The 21,469-nt window shown below is 30.4% G+C and overlaps 1 protein-coding gene across 2 annotated transcripts; it reads right to left on the bottom strand.

Annotated features, from left to right (window-relative positions):
• LOC100813294 (alpha-aminoadipic semialdehyde synthase) lies at window positions 1-10,653 on the bottom strand. 2 transcript variants are annotated; one of them, XM_006593912.3, is made up of 26 exons: window positions 10,541-10,653; window positions 10,405-10,457; window positions 10,028-10,278; window positions 9,846-9,932; window positions 9,612-9,741; window positions 9,330-9,503; window positions 9,055-9,137; window positions 8,281-8,391; window positions 7,987-8,062; window positions 7,250-7,421; window positions 6,416-6,512; window positions 6,151-6,317; window positions 5,928-5,985; window positions 5,646-5,786; window positions 4,972-5,319; window positions 4,782-4,862; window positions 4,487-4,552; window positions 3,986-4,103; window positions 3,400-3,529; window positions 3,063-3,142; window positions 2,738-2,893; window positions 2,265-2,502; window positions 2,034-2,142; window positions 695-856; window positions 549-618; window positions 1-226 (listed from the first exon to the last, which is right to left on the bottom strand). In XM_006593912.3, exons 1-26 carry the CDS (start codon window positions 10,636-10,638, stop codon window positions 174-176), a joined length of 3,309 nt encoding a protein of 1,102 aa, XP_006593975.2. In that variant the 5' UTR covers window positions 10,639-10,653; the 3' UTR covers window positions 1-173. The 2 variants fall into 2 exon arrangements, with proteins under 2 accessions (XP_006593975.2, XP_006593976.2); XM_006593913.3 differs by having other exon boundaries at window positions 10,562-10,653.
• Between the last annotated feature and the right edge of the window lie 10,816 nt (window positions 10,654-21,469).

Genomic DNA, 21,469 nt, shown 5'->3' with positions numbered 1-21,469 from the left:
TTCATGTGTAAGTGTTATAACTATGCTGGTACCGTGTGGTCCATTTCTGACACTGGTATAGAATGGTAGTTGCAATTCCATAAACTCAGTAATTATTATATTTTATCCTATTCACGTCAAACATTGCATGGTGTACATTAATTTACACCTATACATCAATTCATAGATGAAAATTACTCGGTCGTCTCTATCAACTTGATGCCATAAGCTTCTATAATATCCAGTGCTGCAAAAACCACATAGCTCACAAATAAGCATTGTGAAGTACAGTCCAAAATATACAATTTATTGATATTAGTTCCACAATGTACATCTGTTAACAATAGTCAATGACAAAATATGCGGTTGAGTAGCCTTATTTTCCATTTATTAATCTGATGCAAAACCCTTGATAAAAAATTCACATAATGCGAATATTTGCAATTTTGTGGCCATATGACTGGCAAGTATGCTAATTATTTCTATGGTCAAATTTTCCCCTTTAACTATATGCATGATAGAAAAACTAGACTCAACAAATGGACAACAAACCAATATATCATGCTCACCTGGAGTGTATACTTCAGGTTCGATAGGCCTTAAGACTCCTCTTGTCTGAATTTTGTTTGTCAATAAGAGCTGCAAAAAAGATATCATTCACCAACAGCATTTTCTTGGAATACAACATAAAAGAACAGAAAGAAACAGAAAATACCAAAGCTCCAACAGCAGCTGGAATGCCAACAGTAAGGGCCATGGCAGTTGTGGTTTTTCCATTAAGAGTCTTCCCAAATTCAAGTAAAGTAGCTCTATGCTTCTCTGTAATTTGGCTATCTGGGTATTCTATTTCCAGTTCATGGTGCAAAAGCACCATATCCTGCTTTCAAATCAGGTAAAAGTTAAGGCACTAGAAATTAAATGTATGATTTAATAAGTAATCTCTGAACATTCCTGCAAATGAGTTGCTTTAGCAGTATTTAAGGTGATACGCGGATACAAATCATTTTTTTTTCTGTTTTTTAAAGAAGTTAAATTAAGCAGTCATTTTTGTTTTGCAACATTTAGTTATAAAATGTCAAATGGAGACTCAGTTCATACAATTAATAGAAGATAAGTGTTAGCAATGTACTCTCTAACAAACTCTATTATCAATTAAAATTTATTGGAAATTATAAATCATCAATGAAACTCATCAAATAAATGTTGGACAAGTGGCCTCAATAAGGGTTGAATAAAGTTTCTAAATCTTCCCACCAACAAACTTTAACTCCCTTTAAACGATAGGCTTTCTTTTTCTTGTGTTCAGGAAACTCAAAAGATATAACCAGTCTCTTGATTACAATTGACTTTCTGAGAAGAGCAGACAGATTTCTCTCTTTCCTTTAGAGTGGATAATACAAATTGAAGTTTCTGGATGAACTAATAGATTTGCAAGTGTTTGTCCAAGAGTTGTTGAGAGAACATTTGCAATGAAATTTTCTTAGAATATCTCTCTTATTTTTTGAGGTCAGACACACATATATATGAATCCTTAGTGCCTTTTCAAAATGATTTGAAGAGATATGTTTTTTCAAAAAACTTTTTTCTCAAATTTTTCACTTGTGGTACCAGTTATATTTTGAAAGGTCATGACTTTTGAATTTGAATTTCAAGAGTTCTGCCGCTGGTAATCGATTACAAACATCTGATAATCGATTACAGGTTCAAAATTCAAATTCAAAACCTTTTTTAACAGCTATTTTTAAAAATTGTCTTCTGGTAATCGATTACATTGTCTGATAATTGATTACCAGAGCCTTGGATGTCTTAGAAACACTTTGTTTTGAGGCAAGGTTTAATCTTGAGTTAATCTTGAAGCAAGACTTTATTTGTTGAAGTAACCTCGTATTAATCTTGAAGCAATGCTTATCCTTTGAAGCAACCTTGTTTGATTCTTGTTTAGCATCATCAAAATCATGTATTCATACATTCACACTAAAAAATAAAGAGTGGAACCTATATAATTTTGTAATTTTCAATAAATTTCAGCATATAACTTATTAATAGAAATATACCTTTTCTGTGCTGGTGTATGATAACCTCTCCTCCATGCGGAAACAAACAACATCAAAAGCACTCTTGCAGGAAGCAGGGATTTCTGTTTCGCCAAGAAGTCCCAAGAATCTATATGAAAAAAGACAGTCAAGTTTTTTTTTTATAAGCAAAAATATTTTATTGATGATAGTATGGCAGAAGCACAAGATGTGCCCAACCAGTATAAGGTAGGGGTAAATGGTCTACATTACATGATTGTTTTTGCTGTCTTCATTGCAGTTCTTTGATCTTTGCAGTGCCCTTGTGTTAATATATGCTCCATGATGTCATTCTCTCCTATCAATGGTCCATCTGGATTATCGCTAACAACTTTGAGAAGTTCAAATAAGAATTTTCTGAAAGTTTGTCTCTGTTCATTCATTAGCAACGAATGAGCTTCATTGTTAAATAAGCCAATCCTAGACAGTGTCCCCATGATCTCACTAAATCCTGTACACCAAGTTAGAACAAGTAAGTTTCAGAAAGATTAATAAATATAGACCCTTTATGCTAAACACGCCACAAGATTAAATAAATACTATATTGCTTAATTTTAACATGATTCAAAGAATGGAACCACTTTATCAAATTATGATTAATATAGTTTAAACATATTATAGAGAACAGTATTAACCAATGTCAAAATGTTTGCCTGAGAAACAATAGAAACATATATACAACATGCCTTCATAGCGGAGGGTTCCACGGAAAATGGTCGATGCTTCAGTTATTCCATACAAATCCCTTAAAAGTAATGAATTGCGATTTGGGAGACATTCCAAAGCAAAAGCAGGAAGGTCCGGTAGCCTTAGTCTTGTAGCAGAATCATAAAGATCGTTCCCTGGTCAAAAAACAAGTATGATGCATCAACATGAAGTAATCTTTTTCAAAAATGGGCAAGAATCCTCTGAGGTCAAATATAGAAATTACATGAATTTTATTTGACCTTCAAAGTGGATTCATGCATGCATATTGTGGAAGCATGTTAGAATTGTTGCTTAAAAGCTTACCATCAATATGTACAGTTTCACCACCCCATTTGTAGGTGGCAGGATTACGCCCAGCTCGGATTGCTCCTGCAGGATTCCAACTGAAATAATGGGTAATTAACCAATGAGTTCTTATAGTGACAATCATCAAAGTTTTTACCACATAAGCAAAATGACTATGTGACCTACTAGAGTTGAAAGGTTAGCCAGATGAAAATGCTACAAAACAGCGAGTTTAAAGGCATTGAGTAATGAAAACTTACAATATGATTTTCAAATGTTTTACAAATCATATCTAATTAAATACATAATTCAGTGTGCTTACTCTTGAGTTTGACAAAGAGATTCCAAGAAGTACCTGAATTTATATGCTAATGGATTGTTAGCAGCTTCAGGAGATGGAAGTCCACCACAATAAGAAGTGAAAGACTTTATTTTCCCCTTCCGCACATGTGCTTGGTTGATCATCTTCATTGCCATCATATGATCTGGATCATCAAACAACTACAATCTTATATTCTTATTGCAAGACAGACCCATTTTAGTTGGAAATATGAGAAGCTTCTAGAATATTCACAAGCTGGTTTTCAGCCAATGTGTTAGGACAAAAGAAGCAAACAAATATTTTTGAAGGAGTTTGTATAAATTTGATGATATGATATGTTGTAACATTCAGCCCAGTAAATAAAATTTCCAATAATTTATTTCAACTTTCTCAGAAGAAAAATACCGTAGCCATCCATGCAATCAGAAAATAAACACAGGTAATAGTTTAACAGGTGCAATGCTTAGAACATAAATTTAAAGAAAAAAATCTGGGAAGTGAGAACAATAACTCAAAACCGAGTTTTTAATAAGTACATCAATCCAGATGCACTATTTTAGACTATTTTATTTTGCAGAAGTCCTGGAAACCGATCACTAATTATCAAATAACTCTCTACCAATTCCTGGGTCCAAGCCCATCTCTCCCAGAATTGTTATGCCAGCATCCTTAGCCTTATCATTTAGCATTGACATGGAGCTATCAACATAGCTAGCAGTGACAAGATGTTTTTTCAGCTGCATTAAGAAACATATTCATTTACTAAGGTAGAAAAAAAGAAAGAATAATTATGTACAAATACTACCCTTGCAATTTTTACCAAAAATAAAATCTATACAGATGTTATTTATGAGATTCTGGAACCAGGGAACAATTTTTTCCTAGATTACTCGGATCATCTCTCTTTTTTTTGTTTCCCCACAGGATGACCAATCTATAAGTTGATTTATGTCTAAATTCAAGAAGTGACTTCAATCCTTGTCACGTTATTGCAGCCTTTACTATAATCTAGTCTGGATATGCTTTGTCCAAAAACCTGTCATTTTAGTTGCTTTTATTGTTCTAAATGTATATAATTTCAGTTCAATATTGAAAAATATCATAAAATAATGCGAAGTACCTCAATGCAAGCATTCGCTACGATAATATGACAACTTGGGGGCAGCAAACTTATAACAACGTTAACCTGCAGACAAGGAAAAGAAAACAAAATGTCAAGACCCTAAGAACACAAAGCATATATAGATCAGATGTAGCATGATGTTTCAAGATGGCGAAATCATAGTCAACGTTAACAATGATGGAAAATTCAAAATTATAAGTACACTATATGTTAATAATAATCAAAACGTTTTTTCCAGCAAAATCTCATAGGGTTTGATGAAGGTCAGTTATTTCCCAAGAGACAAACGTACCTGTGCAATGTACTTACACAAATTGGCATGATCCATCACATCAAGCTGAACTCCGGTTACATTTGGAATGCCCTCTACAGTCTGCATTGATCATCTAATGTCAAATCTAGGACCTAGTAAAAAACCATCTCTTCTTCCATAGAAGAAATCAAGAAATTATTATGTGAACGCAAAATATCAGTCAAAATACCTGCTCTGCATCCTTCAGGTACAGAGATCCCACAATGATTTCTATATCAATTTGACATTCAAAATCATCTTCCAACAATGTTTTATACCATTGGCTCGATGATGGCCTTCCAAATGATGAAAGCATTTCGGCAGCTGGTTGACAGACCCGACCAGCACCAAGAATTAAAACCGCAGCCTTCTTTCTGGGATCAGACTCCTTCTCTATGCCATTCTCTTCGACTTTACCAAGCTTAAGTGAAATTTTACTTGAATCTTGATTTGAAAATCTATCATTTTCAGTTGGATTAGCAATAGCAGTTAAAGAATCAATGATTTGATCCAGAACAGCCCTGTCATCTGCACCAACCTGTTCAAAACCCAGCATGTTAAGACATCGTCGATTTTTAAAAGTTCTTTAAGTTGGTATGAAAGTCATAGTTTTAAATGTAATTTCCATTAAAAAAATGACTAAAAAACACAGTACAACAAGTCATATGGTGAATTCCTTAGGATCTAATATGCTTCCTGTTGAGCAATCTTCATTACTTTAGCTCAAGAGCAATGAAAGGCTTCCCATCTTTCAAGCATATGGAAGAGGTTTCAATTATTTAGTATTGCACATCAAAAGAAAGAGAAAGAACATTTTCTGAGGACATAAATAGATTTTTCAGTTTGAAATAAATGACTACTTACTTCAAGTTCAGAGAATGATACAGCTTCAACGCTCTGACCGACATGGCAGTTGACTAAGTGGAAGGAGCCTCCTGCAGCTTCAATAATATCTAAGGCCTCATTTATCAGAAACTGATCAAATAAGTGACCACTCAGAGACACCTGTCATATTCAGCAATCACAATCAGAAGATTAACTAGCAACTAGTGGGGAGTACCATGAAATTCTACAACTCAAGTTAATCTTGGCATGTTTTGTAGGGTCCAATTAATGGATAATAATATTTGAAACTGAAGAACACACCGATATATTGTACTTCCTTTTGTTAGATAGAGAATTTTCTGCGTTTTCTGATACTTCCCTGCAAGCCAAAAAGACAGTGTGTGCCTGTTATATAAGCGGAAAAATAACAGGAACTGTAAAAGGGGCACAAAATCCAACAAAGTGAATGAAAAGGCTTGCTATAAAAAATTTACAGTTAAGGATACAGACAACCAATAATGAAATATATAGATGAGACACATACTCTGAATCAGAACTCCGCATGCGTGGGATATAATCATATAAGGAGGTTAGCACTCCTTTATTGGCTATGCAAGCTCTCCTTAAGTGAGCAGGCAACTTTGTAATGTCTGTAGCAGAAGCCAAATTTATGACAAATTGGGAAAGTATGTTTCCAAAATGTTGGGAAGCCTAGCCATAATGAAATTGCATATTCGATCATTCTCCAAACCTATACCATTCTCTTCTCAAATGGAAGTATAGGAATTCAAAAATAAGAAGGCACCTACCTCCTTTGCAAATTCTGTTGGAAGAATGTCAACAGCTAAGCATATCACACCATTCCCCTCCATATCATCATGGTAGGAATTTGTTAAGGGATCATATCTAACAACAACGTTTAAACATTACATCATACTAGAAATAAATAAATAAATAATTGTAACATAAATATTTGCAATTGAACTGAAAGTTACAGTGTAAATATGTAATGTAAGCCAATATAATATTTCAGCAAAAGTATCACCTACAAATCTTATAGCTTCTAAAACATACAATCAAGTATTATATGGTATTTCATCCTTCTTAGGACTTCTCCTTTTTCTGTTATATGGGCCTCCTAACGCATCCTAGCTCAGCCTTAAGAGGCATATGACGCAATGACACTTTATATGAGACATAAGTAGAGATTTATTGCAGTGGGCATAATGAAACATTTTGTTAAGGCTTCATGGTGCATAAAATCCAAGCTTTTATGTTGAACATAGGTAGACCAGTAGCATCATACACATGATTTTCAACTTCCAAATAAAGCATTACCAGAAGCAGAAAAAAGGTACTGACAAAAAAATCTTCTATTTTCTGGTCGTATTTTATTTTTAGCTTAATTTTATTAGCAGAAAGTAAGATCATGAAATGTAGCTTCTGTAATTCATCATATCAACTTGGGCCATATATAATTCTTGACATTATAGAATGTTACCTATGCAGAGTGCTTGAAACAACGCGATATTCAGCAACTCTAGAGCAAAAACTATTATCTCTTTCTAAGATAAATTTCATGGTAGAATAGAGTAGATGAGACTAAAATAAATTAGTTTCCCCTGACTAGAGACATGGTATACCTGAAAAAGGGTGAATCAATTGATGTAGCACGGTTAACAAACTCAATTGAACCCCCTATATCACACGTTATGTCTGCTATTCCAACAAGGGGGCACCCCTGGCTCATTAAGTCTTGCATCTGCTTATAGCTCAGCAATTGAGGAAATCTTTTCTCCCAATACATGCAATTGACTAAGATAAGCAAATGTGAGTAATGGTTTTTAATAACAAAAATCAGTTTATCAAGAAACATTTTGTGCCAGATGTAACAAAAACTGAATTACTAATATACGGTAAGCTAACTTGACAACTATTACAGTTCTTCTTGATCTAGTAACATATGAATTAGATATATCTTCACCCATGGTAAACACAAGAGTTGAGGAGAAATATAATTTGATCACGAAACATTTCAGGCCAGGGTATTCAAAAGCAGAATTGTTAATATATGATGATTGGTGGTGACCTAACTTGAGACTTCTTTAAAATCTACTACTTTAACTGAATTACATGCATCTTCAACTATGAAAAAGCATTTTGAGACTTGGTTTTTTCTTAATATTTCTTTTTGACAGATGATAAAAGAAAAATTCAAATTTCTGAAACTAGAAATTTAAATTACTTCAAATAATTTTAGTAATTCCTGACAAACAAGGTCAAGACAAAACAAAATTATTAGCTACCCATACCACTGCAGTGTGGCAAATAATAGAATATAATTTGCTCCATTATCAGTAGCATGCATGAAGGGACCTACCAATAACAGATGCATATGGTGCTATTTTTTCATGGAAAGTGGGATTGTAATGCTCAGGATGTGAATAGTAGTCTGCCTGAAATTACCAGATCGTGTTAGTATACTATTTATAAATCTCAACCCCTGCTTGACATAATTTTTTGCTTATCCAATAACAGGTTTTATTTCAAATGATAATAACAGGTTTCAGATACAAATTAACTTGCCAATTTTTTTGCAACTTAGCAAACAGGCATTTTTAGCAGACAAATAGATACGAGGAGATCTCAAAACACGAGATCAAGATCAACTAACTTTGTCAAACACTATCACGTGATCTTTGGGTTCAACCATGTCTTGGGCAGTCACAACACAACCATAAACTTGGAAAACTCTTTTTGAAGCATGCCTTGGTTGATCTTTGTCCTGTTAAACAAGGTACATACAGGGCAAAGTATAAGACATCTCAAAAGCTAATAACATAACAGATAACACTTGAAGATTCTATTGATTTATTTTTATTTAAACTTGAATTCCTAATAATTTCCTTTATTTATAACTATAATAGATGTTTCCTACACACTTGTTTTACTGTGATGAACTTGTAACAAAGTGTTGCATTCTTTATCTGTTCAAACTACCCTAACTTTTTTGGAATTTCACAATCATCACTCCAGACTAAAAGATAATACTAGAAAAATGAAAAGAACATTTCCTCCAGTTGCCACAAGTTACCCATCCTGATTATGAGGAACTTCATGTGTTACCTTACTCTTTTGTCTCAATTTAACGAGGCAAGGAAAGGATGGGGAGGATAATTTATTATACCGAGGTCTAAAATTTTGATGAACCTTCATCAAATCTTGTACCACATTGAAAACAGTCAAAATTATAGGGATTGGATGGAAAAAGAGTTCTACAATTCAGTAATAAGACTCTGAATCATCATTATGTTGTGATATGAACCAGACCTACTAATGGCCTCTTTATACTGAAAATCTAGGTCAAGCACAAGTGTCACACAACTAACACAAGTTGAACCCAAAAACACTCTTAACATAATAAGGCTCCTAACACCATAACAATTACCGTTCTATGTAGATCGCGTAGTTTAGATGGATCTACAAAGGTATGAGGAAGAAGCTTAAATATCTCTTGTGCACCAGAACAAACTACAGGAAAGAAAGGAAGGATTCAAAAGTCAGCACAAGTGTCACTTTTCAACATTCAATTGGCAAAAGTAAATGGGATATAAGAAATATTGGTTCGTGCATGAATGGATTAGTTTAATTTCATTTGCGATTACGTCTACTTAAGAAAGGATAGGACATATAAAAATAGAGTATCATTTCCTAACTCCATACCATTTCCTGAACCAGTAAATACAAAAACCAGGGGACAAATCCCCAATGGCAATCCCTGGGTCGCAATTTCTTCACCAACAGAAATCACAGCAGCCTTAGCAGCAGCCAGGGAAGGATACATGTAAGATGATCCAAGTGACAAGAAAGGTGTTGAATATCCAAGACTTAAAAACCCTGGAACAATAAAACAGATAAGATGTAAAGTTTGAAGATCACTCACTATACAAAGCCATTCAACAATGAACATATGATAAATTAAAACCTGTGCTATTAGAAACTTACGTTGTCCTAATCCGCGCAAAAAGTCAATCATTCCAGCTCTACCAGCAAATTTTCCAAATGCAAGTAATCTTTTCCCATTGTCCCCAACAATTAATTCATAGTCATATAACGATGCCCTCTCAGCTAGAATCTAAGATTATGGAAAATACCAAAAACGAGTTAGAAGTTGCAAGAAACCGCCACAAAATTGAAGTCATATTTCAAACATGAAGTATAAGTATATAAAATTAACACCTTATCCAGCAAAGGCATGTTTTCTTTCTGTGCTTTATGTGTATGTGAGAAGAAGGCATAAGCTCTATCTGGTAATATCATCTCCAGCTGCATCAAAGCCATATGCATCATAAAAAATCTCTGATCAACTAACACAATCTAGCGGGAACAAGATTAATTTAATTAAACAAAGAGAAAAGAACCTTTGGTTGCTTAATGCCAAGGATGAGACCACATTGTGACAAGTCTTGTGATATTTCAGCACCAACTTCTTCATAGAGAGCATCATGGTGAATTCGCTTAGTGGAAGGCTGCACAATGATCCTAGAAACACCTGTCCCACCATGGAGTAATCGAGCACAGTGTGATGGGGTCAAAGGTGCCCTTCTTTCCCATTTATTCACAGATTCTGCCAAGATCCCAACAACCCCGTTCCCAAGCATGATCCTTGTACCTGTTTCAACACACCCAATTGTCCCAACTCTTCATCCATTCACAGCATAACACTCAAAAGCAACACATACACTAATCAATTTCTTTATCATATTCATAAATATAAATAAATAAAATGCTTATTTACCTCCAATATCAGTATAGTTGAACACGTTTTTGTGATGGATTGTGACACTGAAACTGAATGAAAGAAAAAAGTGAGGAACAAACAACGATAAGAGCAGAAGTGATTTGTAACAGGATATGAGTGTTAACAACTGAACTAGAACGGCCAAGTCGTGTACTTCGTTGGTGTTTGTGTCAATGTCAGGCTTGTCAGCACAACAATCTTGTAATATTTAAAAAGGTTGAAGTGTGACATGTGACGTGTACTATATGGCTATATAGTTAGGCATACGACATTGGAGGAATGGGAAATGGATCCTACTTTATGCTACGTTGTCATTTTCTGTTTGTTTGTTAATCTAGAACTAGAATGAGTACTATCTTATTTGAATTTACGAGAAAATAATAAATAATACAGAGAGAAATTTCATATTAACCTCGTGATCGACAGTGACCCTCCTCAAATTCAGAAAAAAAGGAAATAATAAATAATAATGGTTGAGGAGCCATGTTAACGCCACGTCTTATAAAAAAATACATACGTAACGTAAGTTATCATATTGTGTTGTTGTATCTACAATAGGAAACGGGATATGCTTAATGTCCTATCTGTCATCATTTACAGGCACTTAAGTGTCGTGACGTGAGGTATAATCATTCACCAAATTGAAAAAGATACACGGGACAGAGTCGTGTATTTCTTAAAATATTTTTAAAGACACGTTTGATTTCTTAAAATATAACTTTGTTAGAATTCATTAAATAATTAGAGAATAAAAACTATATTTGAAATTTCTTATTGTTTAAAAGTTAAGTATTTAATCATTTCCATATTTTCAATAAATATTTTTTATTGCTTCTTTAATGTTTGTCAATACTAATATTTATTTAAAATATGCATTTGTTTTCTATATGTTAACTAATCAGTTTAATTGTATTTCTAATTTCATGTTTTTTATCCCTCTATTTTTTATATTTACAATAAAGTCTTTCTATTAATATTTTATAAATTTAGTTGATGTGACCCTAGTAGTAACACAAGAAGAACTACTTGCACCTACGCAATGCATTTTCAATTCATTATCGGTATTAGTTAATTAATTACATATTTTTTGGTATTTTAAAACATTCAAATCGAAGATTTATTACAAGGAGAGAGTAAACACATAATTAGATACTGATTCCAATTTACATGTTCTGTTGTAATATGGGACTTTCGGTTGTCGCATCTAGCGTGGATGGTCTTTTTGCTTACTAATTGTCATTTGTCAGTACTTTTTAGAGAATGTTTGAGATCATTTGTATACTTGTTTCTTTGTCTGCTTCTTCATCGTGATAATATATTTTTTTGCCGGAATTTATTTAATTCTAGAAACAGAGAAAAAATTAAGATACTTTTGATATTTAAATGAGTTTAATAATGTGATGAAATATAATTCATACATACTCATGTTATAAATAAAATTTATATTTTCAATAGTTTAATTTTCTAAAGAAATTAAATTTAAAGTTGGAATAAGCTGATTTTTATTTCTGTCAAATGATCCTTCATCTTACTTTTACTTTAATGATTTTAAGCACGCATTCTTCAAGTTATTTTTATTTAACTATGTTAGATATTCACAATGCTTGTTTTTATAATAACAAATTGCTATATTTTATTTCATTTGAACTTTTTTTCATCGTTTTCTTTTCTTTTATTTTCTTTGTCCAAACGCTTCACCATTATCAGCATATCTATGAACTTAACCCAAATGTGAAGGTGAAGCATAAGGCCTAACTAATTCATGCTCATGTCTAGTGTGGGCTTGCTAAATCCTCTGAAGAAATGGGCCGTGGAAAAGGCTTAACAATGATTACATGAGATTTGCTTTGGTACGAAAAAACAACTCTTACAAGGTAAAGGCTACGGTGGTCCAGCTTTGTAGGTGATTTATGGCGAACAAGTTTTATTCACCGTTGGATTCATCTGACCCTCATATATGTACCGTAAATCCTCCACACTAGATTTATTCTTTACCAACACTTTCTCTCTCCACTCTCCTCACTTCTTTACCCTTTGCAATATCTCATTTTTCATTGTGGGCTTCACCTCCCCTTTACAATGGTGTTTCCTCTCACCCTTTCTATCGATGTCGACGGTCGCGACACCAAATTCTTCTCAAATCCTAACTCAATTTCTCTATCTTTCTTCACGTCATTTCGTGACCACTACGTTTCTTAGGGTTTTAATCTATTTCTTAGATTAGCTATTACTATTGAGTTTCTGTGTATCGATTTTGTGTTCCCGACTTTCTTTTCTATCACTACACAACTTAATTTTTCCTAAGAAAACACCTTTGCTTCAATCGATGTTCAGTTTCATTTTTTATTTATGATTTAGCTTTTAGTTCATGGGCCTAATAAGAACCCACATGTTCAGAAACAAGTGTCCAACCCAAATAGCTCGAACCTGAACCTAAACAATGGGATCTGGTTTATTTTGCGACGATTAGATCAAACAAGTTTTGATTGGAAACTATAAATCTAGCCTTGTTTGAGAATTTGTGTTTGGTAATCTTGGATATTTTTAGTTTTTGTTTAAATTATGATTGATTTTGGGTTGTTGGGTCATGGGCATCGGGGAAAGGGAAGAAGAATAAAAATGAAACATTGTCATTGAATATTATTTTTGACATTGGTAAAGTGTGGTCGAAGGGTTGCCAGGAAAGGATTGGAAGAAAAGGAGAAATATTCTAACAAAGAGGGTCTATGATAAGAATATACATTTAAATTAATCTAAGGACTAGAAATAGTGGTGCATTGCAGACCACCTATAAAGGTGGCCCACCCTAGCCTTTACCCTCTTACAAACATATACTTATTTTCTCTTAATTATTTTCACCACATTTTCTTCTTATATTTCTTTCATATCACTTGTAGCATCCATAATTTTCTCTATCTCTTTTTCTTTTTCTTCCTACCAAAGTGTTAGCAACACTCTCAAACACATACATTATATATTGTCCATAAAAACTTATTAAAAATCATAAAAACATAATTTATTTGATTAGATAAGTGGAATGATTTTTTTTTATATTTTACAATAAATTTCAGTAAATAGTAGAGAGTATATTCAAAAAAATATATTATAATAATAAATAGTCTATGTACTGGTAATATAAATGATTTTTATATTGTCATCTATTTGTAATTGTCATATATATGATAACTTTGTTTACTTCAATAATATATATTCTTGGAAGTCATATTTGCTATAAATTTTAGTTATTGATGCTGTAAAAAAATTTACATAATAATAAATAAAATTTAAACTCACTATAAAATATTTTACTGGAATTTTCCTTTCTCCTATTTCTTTTTTTCTTTCACCTCAAAATAGTAGGTTGTTTATACTTATGAAGGTGATAAAAACATTGCTGACAAATTCAGATCCTTTCTAATGTGCGCTTGATAAGGTCCTTAGGCTCAGGTGGACCCCTTAGGTCCTATGTGAAGGTTGTTGTTTCCTGTACTTTGTAAGTTGTTTCTTGCACCTTTTTTTTAGCTTATGAAATGTTCAATCTAAAATGTTAAATTACATTCGAGAATAAGTACAAATTTTGACTTTTGGAATGGTCAATCCAACAAGTAAAAAAAACATTCCAAAAAAGTGGAGGAAGCAACAACCATATGTGAAGTGTCTTGCTTAGTACTTAAGCCCTCTCATTTATGCACAACTGAGCCCAACCCAACCAACAATTATTGTTCAATAAAAAAAACACCAACAATCATTGGACGAAAATAAAAGAAATATTAGCAACCCACAATACGAAAGAACGCTCATTCTTATATTTTATTTATGAACAACCTTTTGTTTTCATAAATAAATAAAAAAATGTGGCGTAGATGCAAGGTTGTTCATAAATAAATAAAAAACACCAACAATCATTAGACTAAATAAGAGGTTGTTCATAAATAGATCATAAGAGAATTATATTTATTTTTTCAATGTAAATAAAAATCGAGAATCACTTGAAATGAAACTAATAATTGAACAGTAATTTACTTGATTTTAGAAAGACAGTTATTTAATTGACTAAAAAAAACTCAAAGAACCAGAGTTGCACATAATCCAAACACTAAGAAAATAAAAACGCCATTAAAGTAGATTGATTAGTAGCTTAATTTGATAAGATATTAGAAGTAATTTATATGACCTTCTAAACTTTTATTTCTTTACTTATTTTAAAATTTCTCAAAAAGTTTATCAAAAAAATATTTTTATAATTCATTTTATAGGCTTCACAATCAAAATACATAAAACCAGGCAATCTAACATTATAATAATATTATAAAAATTTGAAATCAACAATATTTAGTTGCAATCGGTTAAGTACTTATCTCAGATTGTTTAGAGGCGTCGGTGCTACAAAAGTGGATAGTCATGACAAAGTTGATTTGGTGATATTTCTCTTTCATATTGTGAAAAGCATGCCACAGAATGAACAGATACATGCCCCCATGAAATCTTCATATTGTGAAAACTTATTGAAAATGGTTAAAAAACAATTTAGAAGGTGTCTGAAATAGCATGATACATTGGCATTCATTCAATTTATTGGTTCAGATGCTTAACTTTTTTAATATTATATTTTTTTTTAATTCTGTTCAGGTGATATTATTACTCCTTGATTTGTACCCTAACACAAACAATTGATCAACAAAACAACTTATTTAGTATAGTATATTATATATTTACGTTCTATCGAATTAGTTAATACAGCATGGCAGGTTGGAAATTTGTTAATATAGCAGTATCTAAAAAAGTATCAATTTCATGGTATACCACAAATGTCATTTTACGATTTTGGCGCGCGCACACGCTAAAATGAATATGATCAAGATTCGAGAAAAAAATCTAAATAAATAATTAAAAAGTACAAGATGAAATGCAAACCGTATAAACTTTTTTTTTTTTTTACAGAAAAAACCGTAGAAACTTTAAAAATTAAATCCTTACATGTGCATGTAAATTAAACTTACGTGTGTGCGAAATTAAATTCTCACTTGTATTTATACAATTGTATATTTTTGGAATTGCAATGCTTAACTATTTTTATGATTATATTATAAAAAATATATCTTTTTTTATAATACTTCTTATGATTTTAACATATTATAAGTTTATTAGTTTTGGATTGATTTAAATTTATTCCTTTGTTTCATTTTTTTATTATATAAATTTTGTGTTGTATATAAAATAAGCGTGAATTAAAAATAGCGTAGAAAATATTATAAACTAAACTTTATTTACAGCCTTTAAACAAAAAAAAAACAAAGAATAAATTATATATGCATTGATAATATAAATTATTTTTACACAATTATTTAATAAAAGATAATTATGCAATATAAATTTGTTAACTTTTATAATAATAATTTAAAAGTAATATAAGAAGTCATTTCTAATTAATTAATAATGTAAAAACTTTTATATTCACAGTACATGTCTAATGAACTTGATCAAAACAAATGTATAAAAATCAAATCATTCTAATCTAAATTAATTTTTATCATACTTGACATTGAATCATATTAGACTTTGATATTGTATACAATATTCATTCTTGTGATCTAATGAGGTGTTTTTTTAGGGTAAAATACATTTTAATTCCTTATAAATGAGTTAATTTTTTAAGTCCTTGTATTAACTTTAATCCTTAAAAAAAATCTAAAATCATTGTTTTTGTCTTCAATTTATTTTTCGGTAAACTTACTCGGAGTACATTTGATTTTGATTATAATCAACTACTATAATAATAATTGATTGTTGAAATAATTTAATTTTTCAATCAAATACACCCTAGTGTCAAGTGACAATCTTAGGGTCTTTTTTGAGTGGTTGTGAATTTTTAATTTTTGATTTTTAAATGTAATTTTTATTACAAAACTTATTTTGTAAAAATGGAGTTGAAATGATTTTTAAATCATTTTTGAAATATTTTTATACCCATTTTCAAAACAAAAAAAAAATTGTGAAATTGGTTTAGTTTAAAAAACACATTTTTTATATTTGATTATGACACTTCTTGCTATTATTACCGTTACTATTACTGCCATTACCACTATTGCTACCATCAATATCATTATCACTACCACCACTACCTATATCACTTTTGTTATAGCTTACCATCGCACCGCTACTAACACTGTCATTATCACTATCAATATTATCTTCGTTATCGTTACCACAACCATATCGCAACCACCACCACCTTCACATTGCTCCCAACACCAATACTGTTACTACTTTCGTCATCACGATCATCACTACCATTGACATTACTACTACTAACACCATTATCATCATCGTTATTGTCACCACCACAACTACTACCACCATCACCAATACCATGTCTATCGCCATTGTCACCTCCATTAGCTTTCATTACCATCACAATTACCACCTTCGTCCTCAACATCACCGACATTACTACCGTCACCATCAATACCACTTGTCACTGCCACCAACAACAACAACGTTGTTGCAATAACTACCACCAATGTTATCACCATATCACCACCACCACCATGATTGCCAACACTATCAACATCACTACCACCACCATCTCTACCATCATTAGTATGTTTACTGACATTGTCATCATTGTTGTCACTTTCACATTAACACGCTCTTAAACTAATATTATGAAACTTTTAAAATAAATTTATTTTGAAACTAGTCAAATTTTAAATTTTAGTTTAAAAATTTGTGGAAACTAAAACTAAAAACTCAAACCTTAAAAAAATAAAAGATCCATATAAAAATGTTATTTATGTGCCTTAAAATGAATATTAGGGATGAAAATAATGATTTCAAACTTTGAAAGGAAAAAAATGAATGAATTTTTTCGTCACATACACCAAAATCAAAATTTTCTCATTTATAAGAACAGAAAACAAAGATTTTTTATTTTGGATGGATTAAAAATTGTAAATTAAAGAGCAAATTTCATAAAATTCAAAATTAAAATTTACTCATTTTATAGGAACTGAAAACATATCTTTTGTTTAATTTTTATTTCTCTCAATACTATAGCTTAAATTCAATCGATCCCAATTTAAATCAGAACTTGATTTTAATTTTTTTACACTATCACTAATAAATATAAAATATCCTGTATATACTTTTTAAAACAGTTATTGTAAAAATTAATAAACTTATTATATAAATTAATAGTTTATAATTAAATAATTAATAATATAAAAAATATTTACACTATTATTACGTTCTAAACAAATTATGGAGAGTTTTTGACTGCACTATCATTTGATTGAAATTGGAATATATCCCAAAAACTGGGATCGCTAAAAATGTGTGCGAAGGGCCACGATACCCCCCAAAAGTTGATTTCTTTAAAATTGCAGTCACAGATTACAGATAGCATATTGACAATGCAATCCAAAGGCCAAGTCAAATTGCCCCCATTAGTTTCGATTTTTGAGAGATTCTTGACCATGGAACCAGCCTTAGCCACAACACGTGCCAGATCCACGAATAGCTCAAATTCCGCGTTTTTATCTTTTTTTCCTTTAGCATTATTTAATAGGAGAAATGCTGTAGAATATTAATATACGGAGATCCTAAAGCAAAACGGCACCAGAGCAAGCTGTAAACGCGTTTTGTTTTAGCAGCAACTTCTTCTCTAAAGCACGAACTCGCTTTTGGCTTTATTGCTTTTGAGATTGACACATTTGGGATCTTTTCCCTTTCGTTTTAATTTTATTCTTTCTTGGGGTGAGGATGTGCTTCTGTGCTCACAATCAAATCTCCATTGAATGGATTTATCATAACGCTTCCTAATTCTACACAACTCTTAAGTTATGCATACACTTGACTTTAGTTATTTTTATTTGAATATTTCTCAAATCTATAACGTCAGAAACTTACAGGTGACGATATTTTTGGTGGGGAAGAGGAAGACAAAATTTGAAACATTTCTTATTGAAATAAAAATTATAAATATAGATAATTAGATTGTGTTTAAATGATTAAGATTAAAAAAAATGAACATAACTTTTTAATTGATTTTGCAATCATCAAATAAATTTTAATTTTGATTATTTATGTATAATTATACGATCTATACTTAAAGTTTTTCACATTTTTAAAACGAGAATTATTCTTGGTTGATATGTTCTTCACAAGTCGTATATGTATAATGTTCCATTTGGTTATTATTCATTGATTATTGTGAGAAATAACATTTATAAATCTAGACGTACTATGCAACTATGCAAATTTCATATTATTATTTATACAAATCGTGCTTCTAAAAAAATATTTAAACTCATGTGTATTTCTAAAAAATTTAACTATGTATAATTATATAATTTAAATTTACAGTTCTTATTTCTTGCATTAATTAAATATGCTCACGTGAATCCTTTACATCATGTAGTCATATACTATCCGAAAGTTGTTGAGGTTGACTGTTTTGACGATGGTGTTTATGACAATCCCAACATTAATGTAAAAATTCTTATTTCTTTGGACTTAATTAATTTTCATTAAATATTTTTTTTTTGGCTAAAATTTGACTGCATAATCTGCAATCCTGTTTTAGTCCCCAGATTAATCGCTAGATTTATTAGCATTATTTCATTGTCAAATAATGTAAAAAGTAACACCCCCATTGAACGCCAACATTTGACTTCATCCATGTTAATGATTTGAAAATAAAAATTAGAGTGGAATGGGAAATTTAAAATTTTCAATAAAAGCTTAGATTATTGACACATTCTCTTTTATTGTTATTCTTTTTTGGACGGCAGGCATTTTTCAACAAACAATTGAGATTTGACTATGAAATCAAAATTAATGGTAAAAAATTGTTCAAATAATCATAAAATCTCATATCATGTAGGATTCGAGACTAATAATCATTTACATACATAATTCTTTTTTAAGTCACCGATGTGTATTTTAACAAGAATAAAATTGTGATGAGTTGCTGTACACTTAAACAAATATTATCTTCAACCATCATCCTGATGAGTTCAGCAGAAAAAATAATACTATTTTATCATATAATTTTTTAGTAATAAATATTTTCTTTATTATAATAATAAAACAGTTTTACATGACTAATTTATTAATATTTTATAATAAAAATTGCATATGAAACTTTTTTAAGAAATATTATTTTTTAAATAAATCTCAATATCACAAAGAAAAAATTAATTTCTAGCTTTTTTTATCAGGGATATAAGTTCATCCAAAAATATTAACTATAAAAAGAATATATAGTGTTTGAAAATTTTCTCCTAATTATGCAGTTTTTTAAGTAATTAATTTTGATATATTTTCAGTGTCAACTTTTTACATTATTAATCAATTAAAAATACCTTAATAACTTTTGTAAAAAAGTTTAAAATGACTTTTACGTACAGTATAATAATCATCCTAGAAATTAATTGACGTTTTTTTAAGATAGTTGAATGTAAATTACCTATTAAAAATCAATAATTTTACTATATATAATAATTCTATTTTTGGTGGAACCATATACGATAATTCATAGTTGACATAATAATAAAAAAAACTTTACAGTTTACATCGTCTATACATTCTATTTTTCTTTTAATAATAACTTGATGCAAATTTTAAAGTTTTCTTTTTCTATCTAACTTTAGAAATTTAATTAGTGTCTAAAAAAATTATTATAGCTGACATTTTGTGATTTCTAAGTTTTGAGTGAGATTTTACACTTTTTAATATTGATATATTTATCTTTAAAATTTTCAAGGATGAAATTTAGACTTTATTCTTCTTTTTTGTAATGATGCTAATATCTTTAAGTAATTAAACATCAATATTTAACTATGAGTATCATATATCCATGAAATCAGCAAAAAATAATAATTATTTATCCAAGAGAAATGTTGATAATACTTTTCCATATGTATTTTTCAACACATGTTCACATCCCTTTATTGATATAGCCTTTATTTAATAGGAATTTAATTAGTTGTTGATATATATAGACCTAAAGAAATCTACCCACATGTTTGAATTTAACTAACATCGACTCTAAATAGGATATGGAACTAGGTTGATTTAATTAATTATGAGTTAATTAAAATGACAAGGTGATTTAAATTGTGCTAACTCATATAGCCAATAAATTACTTCATTTAAAATTGAGTATCCAAATTGATCCTTGAAAACAATAACAGGAGGGACACTTTTCAATCCCTCGACAAAGTGAATCGTACGTGATGCAACAATTCCCAGAGATTAAAAATTTAATATTAGACACTCTAATCCTTAATATTTGAGTTAACTTTTTTTACATGAATCAATTAATCAAGTTACTAATAACTTTTGTAAATGCTTAAGTCGGTTCACATTTTACTTTTCTATGAACTAGCTAATCATGATTAGAAACAGAAAAAATGATTAAATGGTCAAAGTGTTGCAGTATTTGAAATATTGACGAACCAATTGTTTTTATTTTCAAGGGACCAGAGTATCCTTACTGATTGATTTGAACCTTTATCTTTAATTAAAGGATAAATAATTATTTTTATTTTTGAATAAGTATAGCGTTGATAAATTAATCATTAAAACATAAAAATTTTAATTTTAATTTTTGTAAGTAAAAAAGTGTGACAAATTTATTAATATGATAATTTTTATACGTTATTATTAATAAAAGAGCCTACGTGACACAGAAAGATGAAAATGTCACAAAAATTATTGTTAATATGATTGCTAAATATATTGGATCAAAATGTTAATAAGTTTCCATTGAACCAAAATGTTAGTAAGTTTCCATTAGACTAATTTATGAGACTCCAAATTTCATTTCATTTAAGGCTAAATTATAGTTTAATTTTCATCTTTTTTCCTTTTTTATCGTTGCAATCATTTCAATTTTTTGTAAGAATTAACTTAATAGTTCTGTGATTTTGTTTGAGTATCATATTTTGGATAAAAGTTAATATTACATTAAAAGTTTCAGAGCAACACACAAATTATGCTTATTATTATGTTTGTTCTAACTTATACTTGTTTCACTATTTTTTAAGTGTTTGGTGTA

This window comes from Glycine max, chromosome 13 (genome assembly GCF_000004515.6).
Source record: "Glycine max cultivar Williams 82 chromosome 13, Glycine_max_v4.0, whole genome shotgun sequence".
Taxonomy (NCBI): Eukaryota; Viridiplantae; Streptophyta; class Magnoliopsida; order Fabales; family Fabaceae; genus Glycine; species Glycine max.
This window is presented reverse-complemented; position numbering and strand designations above follow the sequence as displayed.